Here is a 9,514-nt window from a genome sequence, read left to right on the forward strand (position 1 = left end):
GGAGCCGAGCCCTCCTAAAGACCCAGCACGGCCGCCCGCCATCGCAGAGACGCAGGGCCGGAGGCAGAGGCGGCCCCGCGGGGTCCTCTGGGAAGCGTCCTCCGGTGACGCGCGCCGCGCCCTGCGGAGGATTCTGGGAGTTGTAGTTCATTAGCGAGTTCGGGCCGGCGCGACTCGGCCCGGCCGGCTCCTAGATGCCTTTGTCGCTAGCCGGGCCTCCACAGTGTTGTTCGCGAGGTCGAGCCTGGGCTCCAGGAGGGCTGAGCGCGTGTCCTTCTGAGTCTGAGTGGCCGGAAGGAGGGCGGTGGAGGGCCCCCGGGTGGAGGACACCGGGCTGCCCAGCTATAGGGTCGCGCGCGCGTGTTCCCGGGCCTCGGGGTGGACTAGAGCTGTGGACCCCCGGCCCCTAGTGCGTTCGTCGCGCCATTCTCCCACGGTCGTCACTTGCGCCGGCGGGGAGGAAGTCGCCATGGAGCCTAAGGGCAGAGGTGAGAATTTCAGAGGGATGCCGCCTGCTGGAGAGAAAAAAGGAGAAAGGCTGCCCTCTGGCTGGGGCAAGCTCTGGAAGGACAAGCATCACGTCTTCTCTGGGAGAGAGCCCATTCCTACCAGTTGGTTTCACGTTGGGGTTTAAGGGGAGCCCGCTACCTACATTGCCCTGCTGGTCTTTAGGATGACGTATGCCTCTTTTGCACCCCCAAATCACCAGATCTGACAATTTGGCTTTTGATAATGACTTTCTTTTGTTCTCACAGGAACCTCGTAAGGCGGTTATGGAGGAAGGAGACTATCAAATAGACCCATTTGGCAGATGGGGAAAGTGAGGATTCGAGAAGTCACAGGATTTGTTTAGAGTACTTGGATTTTTTTCCCCACAGGCCCATTGCTTTTCTGAGAAAGCCAGTTTTGTATCTGAAAAGCCAATGTTCAAAAAGAATTTAACTAGTCTTTCATCCTGTGAGCCTGGAATAGAACAGGAATGACTCATTGAGGCACGGATTGACACACCGAGACTTTGAGATTATTTTGACTACACTCAGCAGATGAGAAATGGAAATATGTATTTAAGTGTCCAGGATCTCGTAGCAGAGTTCTACTGGAGTTTAAGGGCAGAGGCGCATAGGAGGAACCTGAGGCAGCCATGGTCATGACTGTCTTGTATAAGAGATGTTGTGGGATTGTCCCTTGGTTCCCTGTGTTGACTCTTCTTAGGTGACAAGTAGTTGTGTGTGGCAGTTTCTGTGAGTGTACTGCAAGCAAGCGTAATCACTGTGGCTCCTATTTCCACTTGTAGGGTCACTTTCTGAGAATTCAGACCTTCCCCATGCTGGAAACCCAAAAGAAAATGGCCTGACCACTGTGCTGCTGACCCCTGCATCTCAGGTGGGTTTAAATTTCTTCTTTTTTTTTTTCTGTTCTCAGAACGTGAATATGGTTTCTAGCATTGTTATGGACTTGCTCAGCCGTGGTTCCTAGACCACTGGCTTCATCCTAATAAAATGATGAGCAGTGAACCTGATAGTAAATGCTCCTCACATAGACAGAACTTTCCTTCCTGGCATCACTTCTCTATCCGCTTAGTGCTAGATGCACACTTAAAAGCTCTTCAGTGCTGTAATTGGCCTCCTGGCGAGATGCAAAGGAATAAAAGCCAGTTGCCTCTGCCTTGTGAAGTTTACTGAGGAAATGATATAGATAAGTAAAATAGTTAAACAGCAAGAAGAAATATATATATATATATATTTTTTTTTTAGTAGAGAAATTACTAGTACAGACAAGTCATAAAAGACCTTAGAAAAGGTTTTCCATCCTCTAGAGTATTCGGGGGTAAAATGCTGGGATAAAAGCTGCATTTTGGAAGACAAGAGAGAGTAGGTAATTGGAAAATAGAATATAGGAATATTCCAAGAGGGAGAACAGCTTTGGCAAAAAGTCTCCAAGTGATGAGAGAGTCAGAGGTCTTCAGGGAGAATGTGTGTCACTGTGGAGTGAGCTGGAGTGTGATGAGGGAAGTGTAGGTGTGTTGTAGCCAGACCACAGGAAAAATCCACACAGGATCTTATTCTAAAGGCAGATGAGGCCCCATGAAAGTTTTTAGAGGCCCAGCAAGACGAAACATGCTGTGAATGATTGGAGAGAGAAGATTAGTCAAGATGCTTCTGTAGGATCTGGCCTAGGATACTGGCAGAATGGCAGACCCCGTGGTAAAGGCATTGGGACTGCCTGTCAACCTCAGACCTGCCTCACAGCATCCAGGTGCTGACAATCCATGCAAAACGCTAGGAAGAAACACCAGTACTGATTCTGATCTGAATTGGTAGATCTCTTTCAGAGGGAAGAGGAGAGAGAGGCAGTAGCATCTGCTGGACAGTGTGTGATTGGTCTGCCTGTGCCCTCAAGCCCCCCACATACTCACACTGAGCAGCAGCTCCTTAAATGAGTATGATTGCTGAGGTTTTCTCAGAACTAAAGTCTGAAAGGAACTGCTAGGTAGTCTGTTACTGCTGCATTGTTTGTAAAGAAAAGAGACTGTACAAATTACATGGCTTGTGTTGAGCACTCCTGAGGCATGTGGCCTTAAGGGACCATAACTTAAATAAAAAGGGAAGTGATTTCATAGTTCAAGTATTAGAAAAAGATTTAAATTATTTTGAGCAGGGGATTTTCAAAGTAGGTAGTTCTCTTAATTTTATGTCATTATGTGAATTATTTTACCAGTTGGTTTTGGAGGATATGTATATATATATACGTGTGTGTGTATACATATATACATGTATATATGTATATACATATATATTCAGGGGCTATGGCAAAAGTGGTGTTTCAAAGAAAGCCATGACTGGTTCATTTGCTAACATCCCAGGGACTGGTCTGTTTCAATGTGACTCCATTACATTGAAGTTGTATAGAAAAAATTTTTAATAGAGTTAGAACAATTATTAGACATTTGTTTTATCAGCAGTAAACCGATTCAGCTCTAGATTCAAAGGAGCATGACCCACCCTGCTCACTCTCCCTACATTTTAGTAGACGATCTAAACTTTGTGCCTGTCATCTAGGTCAAGGTAAGGTAAAGTAAACACTCCTGTAATGTTTTCAATGTTTGATACACTTCTCTTCCCCTCCCACCTCTGTCCCCAGGCACACTTTTATAGAACACCCCATTTAAACTTAATTCTTGTTCAAGTGTTTCACCTTCTTTTAATTCTTTGACAAATATTCACAGTGTTCCTGCTCTGTGCCAGAGACTAGGGCTGCTTCACTGAGCAAAATTAAACCTGGCCTCTACTCTCTTGGAGGTTAGCGTCTAATGGGACAGACAGACGTTAATCACAAAGTTCCCTTGATGTGTGCATAACCCAAGAGGAGGGAAGGAACATGGTGCTACCACCCAGAGAGTCAGGGAAGGCTTCCCTGAGGAGGTAACCCCTGAGCTGAGATCCGAAGTGTGAGTAGGATTAAAATAGCTGAAAGGATGGGGCAAGGGGAGAACATTCAGGGACAGGAAGCAATGTGTGTAAAGGGGCAGAAGGGAGGGAGTATGACATACATTTCAAGCAGCCAAAGGGCAGCCGGCAGCTGGAGCACAGAGAATGCAGGAGGAGAAGTGTATGATGGGGTAGAGAGTAGATGGTGGAGGCGGGTGGGAGAGTGGTCAGACTGACTGGGGAGAAATGGCAAGAACACTTTCGGAACTCTGATAATTTGGGCCTGAAATACTGTTTTACAAATCTATATACTGTGACATGTGTAGCAAACATCTTAATTTTTAGAAAATATATTGGACTGATTTTATTCTCAAAGAAAAACGAGAGAGAAAAATAATTCATATTTCTTGAATCTCTTGTATCCTAAAACCATACCATAAAGAAAATACTTCATTCATAATTATATTTTCTCCACTTTCCCATATCCCATATTGGGAGATATCCCATATCTCCACTTTCCCATATCTCCACTATTGCCAAATAGTAAGGATTTCTGTAGTTCTATAATTTAACTTTCCACCACATAAACTAGGAACTTGGTACCTTCAGATTTTACCCTGCAGGTGTTCCTTCCCACTTGCAGGTTACATGCGATTCTGATGCGTGGAGGTAAGGAGCGAGTCTGTGACTCCAAATACACCACAGAATCTTAGTATTGGAAGGGATGGTAGAGGTCATTTTGTCTAACCTTCCTGTCCTTCCTGTCTTTCTCCTCTTATGCCGTCTGTTTGAGTCCTTCCCAGAGGCTTCTGGAAAGACGTCCCTTGGTGAGCACTTGATGTGTTCGGTTTTTCAGGAGTCGATGATCAGGGATATGGCTGAGGCTGTCACCCAGTGGGGGCAGCTGAACGCTCCTCAAGGAGATGTGCCTGAGAAGCATAGGAATCTGGTCTTGCTGGGTAAGCATCACCCCGGCCCACACCCAGTGTGGGAATTTACCCAGTGTGGTACCTTTGCTTCCTCAGTTCCTAGGAGCTCTGAGGTTCTTAGATTCAAAGATTCTTAATCCCTATGTAAGGCCTGATGCAGGCAATTTCTTCTTTTTGTTTCTGTATATAAGTTTAAACTTTCTAGAGTTAGAAGTGGACACCTTTATATCGTAATTGCCTAGGCAGTAGCGTCCTTCTTCCCTACTCCCTGACCAAGGATGTTGAGACAAAGTTCTAATAAAAACACCTCTTAAGAGATGGGTGCTTATTCTTTTAATAGGGAGAGGTAAAAACAAGTGATTCAATTATTCTGAACTCAAATAGACCCCATATCAATCTTCCTACCTTCTTCTGAGCGCTGTTGAGGGAGAAATCCAGAACCGACCTTTCTCTCTCTTATACTGACTGTCTTTTCTAACGACCAAGGAGCTAACACTGAGCTCTTTACCAGACTCCTTTTTCTTTCCCCACGAACAGGGCTTCCAATTTCCAAGCCTGATGTAATCTCTCGGTTGGAGTGTGGGGAGGAGCTGGAGAGAGAAGTCTCAAAAGCAACTAGTCCAGGTGAGTGATTTTTGGAAACAGTGAACGTAAAACCTAGATGGTCAGTGGGAAAAGCATCTTTGCAATACTTGTGGAGGAGCCTTTCCAGATTTCGCTAGACTCATGGAAAGGTTGAAGTGAAGTGCCTTTTTCCTGGGCCATACTCCAGCTCTGTGGATGCTGATCTGTTATAGAGTCATAATTTTATTTTTTAGAAAGTCGGTACTTTCCACCCTTTCAAACCAATTCTTTTTCCCAAATAAGGTGAAATGAAATCAACATTTTAATGTTTGTTAATAATTTGTTTGGGTGCAAGGCTCTAAACAGGTTTTTTCATATATGTTATTTTATCTCTGCAGGATAACGTGACTTTTTGTCTCAGAACAATGACTATAAATTGATCTCTGAGTCGTCCCTTGCCTTCTTCTCTAAGTGGAGGTAGCATAGCATAGTGGTTAAGAATGCAGACTTTGGAACCACTCTTCCTGGGTTCAAAGCCAATCTGAACTACTTACTAGCTCTGTGAGCTTTAACAGATTAATTATTCTTTCTGTGACTCAAATTCCCCAACTGTAAAATGCGGGTAATGATAGCACTTAACTCATACGGTTGTTGTGAGGATCAAATGAAATAATCCAAGGGAATGCTTAGAACAGTACCTGGCTATATGCTAAGCAAATGATAGCTAATGATTAAGTCCTGCTAACTTTTCTTTTGAAAGATGTCATGGATTTGAGCCTATCACTTCTGTCAAACTGGATACTGCAGTAGACTACCAGCTAATTATACTTTCTTTAGCTTTTAATTATACTTTCTTATCCTTGTCTAATTAAGCAGCATAATACTGCCAGATTTCCCACAGTGAGTTGTTTACTCTGCCTGTTCTGTATTCCTCTACCTGCCTTCAAGACCTACCTGCCTAGTCATTTTATCTTCTCTGTTCAACTTGAACCCTTAACACGAGACAGGCAAGTCTCTGACTATCCTCCACTAACCATGTGTTTTCTGCAAATGTTTGGGGCTTCAATTCTTCCACTCCCCTTAGCTAAAAGTCCATTTGCCTTTAAGCTGTTTCTACCTATTTATCCTTAAAATCCTAGCCACTTCCTTGATTATGATACGTAATTGAGAATGTTATATTGTATTGATTTATTTCATGTAGAGTCATGGTTGGAATGGATATTAATGACCATTTAAGCCTAGAATATTTAAACATTTCTAGCATGCAGGTTTTTCCCCCAAACTCTTCCTAAGAAGCCTGGAATTTGGGGGGCTAATTCCCCCCCAGGTTGGGGACAGGTTGGGGACTAATCTGAGCATGTGGGGATTTGACCTCCCCCTCCCCACACACTACTTATTTTTTTGTAAAGGTTGGTTCTGTTTTGCTGTTTCCAAGTTGTTCAGTGTGGCGCGATCAGAGATGATCAGTTGCTTTTTCATTACTAATTGAATTTGTAGATCTGGACTACCTTGAATGCTAGCTTCTAGGATTTGTGTCTCACCTTGAGACAGTGGAACCAACAGAGATTTTTGTGTAAGAGGTAGGCTTTTAAAAGGTTAGTCTGCTAGCAGTGATTGGCACATATTGGAACAAGAAAAGATTGGTGGTAAGATCAGCTAATGATGGACATTCTCAGGGCATGATGCTCTGGTGAGATGGTGACAGTGGGCAATCCATGGGAGACCATCGTTTTCAGATCCCAGTCCAGTCTCCACCAGACCCTGTTTCTTATCTGCTATTTCCCCCATCACCTCTGTTTAGTCTTTTTCTGTTATTCTTTCTCATTTCCCCCCCTGCTGGATACAGGAATGTTGAGCACTGCTTTGCCCAGTCATCTTTCTTTTCTCATGCTCTCTCAAGGTTGCAGGGCTATTTTTGAGAACTTACAAGTTCCTCTGTCCCCTGTAAGCATTTTTTGTTTGTTTCGTTATTTTCCTACCACAGCAATTATTTTTCTGTCAGTGTAGGAAATGATACATTGTATTTTTGTTTCTTTGAGACTGGGATACAGGACCAGAATGCAAGGAGCTAACTCCAGAGCAGGACATTTCTGAAGAAGAATCAGCCCCTGTTAACACCGGGGTGTTAATAGAGAGATGTCCAAAGGAAAGTTCCAGTGAATGTGAGGATTCTTTAGAGAGTCAGCAGGAAAACCATGAGAAACATTTAATACAAGAGGTTGTCCCTCAGAAGAAACCTTCTGGGGAGAGAAGTTACCAGTGTGATGGATTTGGAAGAAATTTTAGTCGGAGGACATTACTTGTTCAGCAGCAAGGAGAGCGACGACACAATTGTGATTCATTTAAAAAGAACTTGAAACAAAATTCAGATCTAATGAAACATGAGAAAATTTGTGCAGAAAAGAAGCCTTGGAAGTGTAATGAGTGTGAAAAGGCCTTTAGTTACTACTCAGCTTTTGTCTTACATCAGAGAATTCACACAGGAGAAAAACCCTATGAATGTAATGAATGTGGTAAAGCCTTTAGTCAGAGCATACACCTTACTCTACACCAGAGAATTCATACGGGAGAGAAACCTTACAAATGTCACGAATGTGGGAAAGCCTTCAGTCACCGCTCAGCCCTTATTCGGCATCATATAATCCATACTGGGGAGAAACCCTATGAATGCAATGCATGTGGGAAGGCCTTTAATCAGAGTTCATACCTCACTCAACATCAGCGAATTCATACTGGAGAGAAACCTTATGAGTGTAATGAATGTGGGAAGGCCTTCAGCCAAAGCACATTCCTTACCCAGCATCAGGTCATTCACACTGGAGAAAAACCCTATAAGTGTAATGAATGCAGGAAAGCTTTTAGTGATCGTTCAGGCCTTATTCAGCACCAGAGAACTCATACTGGGGAGAGGCCTTATGAGTGTAATGAATGTGGGAAAGCCTTTGGCTACTGTTCAGCCCTGACTCAACACCAGAGAACTCACACTGGGGAGAAACCCTACAAATGCAATGATTGTGCCAAAGCTTTCAGTGACCGCTCAGCCCTTATTCGTCATCAGAGAACACACACTGGAGAGAAACCTTACAAGTGTAAGGATTGTGGAAAAGCTTTCAGCCAGAGCTCATCTCTTACAAAGCATCAGAAAACTCACACTGGAGAAAAACCTTATAAGTGTAAGGAATGTGGAAAAGCTTTCAGCCAGAGTTCATCCCTTTCTCAACATCAGAAAACTCATTCTGGAGGGAAAACCAAGGAATATGGAAAAGCCTTTAGTGAGCATTCAGCCTTTGGCCAGCAAAAGAGAATTCATACTGGATAAAGGTCATGTACATGTAGTATGTTCAGAACACATTTATTGAACAATTACTATACATGCTGTGAGGGCTTCAAAGGAATTTAAGACTGTGTTACAAAAAAAGATTTAATTGAGAAGTCATTGTTGATATGGGACATAGCTTATTTAGAGTGTGAAAGAAGGGTTTTACATTTTTTAAAGTAACAGAGGACGTTGTGTATTTCCCTGGGGAGAGGGGAAAATTATTTCCAACACCCTAATGTGTATGTAAGCTACCAAATCCTTGCAAGAGAAATAGGGTGTGCCATGATGGAAAGAAGCCATCTTGGCTGGGGTAGGTGGTCTCATAATGCTAAGGAGATGAAGTTTTGAAGGGATAAATGGTCCTTTTAGGCAAATTGCAAGGGTGGAAATAAGAGGTTGGCAATTCACAATGAACCTGTACAGGGTTGAGAGTGGTGGTGGAAGGGACGTTGTCCGTGGTCTTAAATACCAGAGCACTTAGGAGGTGGATAGAAAGAATAGACAAAAAGAGCTGGGGGATGAACTCAAGAAATGTTGATTGAGATAACTACTCAAATGAGTACCAAGAACCAGGAAAAATATCAGTCAGGCTTCTTAGTTGGTCACAAAGTTTCCACCTTGGAGCCAAGGAATGTTGGCCTGGCAAGTCCACTTCTGCACTTTTGGTCTTTTAGACCATGTTCATTGAGAAGTTACCTACTAAGAATCACATTAACTCCAACGGTCAAGACTGACAACCTAGAAAGGGAGACTACAGAAGGGACCTCTGATGCTTTCAACCTGTTTTAAGCTGAGTTACCTGAGAATGTGCATATTTATAAAAATTTGCCTCAGTTGTATGTAGTTTGTACCCTAGGCTTTTTCATACCGTCGTTTAATTTAGCCGTATACCTGAACTGACGCTGCATATTAGGTTGTAAACAACTTGAAAAAACTAGAAATACTTACCTTTCATCATTTTACTCTTGAATAGAGGCAGGTGACATCTTTATATTTGGTTTTTTTTCACTGAAACTTTGAAGATTATTTTTGCGAACATTTTGAGTACTGTGTTTTTAGTGGTTACAGGTTTGACTGTGATGTCTTAGTGTGCATTTCTTTCAGTTTATCCTGCTTTCTGTGCTTCTTGAGGCTGTAGGTGTGTGTCTTTTGCCAGATTTGGGGGATTCTCAGCCACCATTTCTTTGAATACATTTTCAGCCCCCACCCCCGCCCCTTCTAACAAATGTTAGATCTTTAGTCTCACAGGTTCCTGAGACTCTGTTTACTTACTT

The 9,514-nt window shown here is 43.2% G+C and overlaps 1 protein-coding gene across 4 annotated transcripts; it reads left to right on the forward strand.

Moving 5' to 3' along the window:
* The first annotated feature begins 231 nt into the window (after positions 1-231).
* ZNF892 (zinc finger protein 892) lies at positions 232-8,322 on the forward strand. Of its 4 annotated transcripts, XM_061210992.1 has the most exons (6): positions 456-488; positions 756-854; positions 1,295-1,383; positions 4,285-4,387; positions 4,895-4,981; positions 6,961-8,322. In XM_061210992.1, exons 4-6 carry the CDS (start codon positions 4,291-4,293, stop codon positions 8,238-8,240), a joined length of 1,464 nt encoding a protein of 487 aa, XP_061066975.1. In that variant the 5' UTR covers positions 456-488; positions 756-854; positions 1,295-1,383; positions 4,285-4,290; the 3' UTR covers positions 8,241-8,322. The 4 variants fall into 4 exon arrangements, with proteins under 4 accessions (XP_061066974.1, XP_061066977.1, XP_061066975.1 ...); XM_061210991.1 differs by lacking the exon at positions 756-854 and having other exon boundaries at positions 232-488; XM_061210994.1 differs by lacking the exons at positions 756-854; positions 6,961-8,322 and adding an exon at positions 5,320-5,641 and having other exon boundaries at positions 232-488.
* Positions 8,323-9,514: the final 1,192 nt, after the last annotated feature.

Source organism: Eubalaena glacialis, chromosome 14 (assembly GCF_028564815.1).
Source record: "Eubalaena glacialis isolate mEubGla1 chromosome 14, mEubGla1.1.hap2.+ XY, whole genome shotgun sequence".
NCBI classification, from domain to species: Eukaryota; Metazoa; Chordata; class Mammalia; order Artiodactyla; family Balaenidae; genus Eubalaena; species Eubalaena glacialis.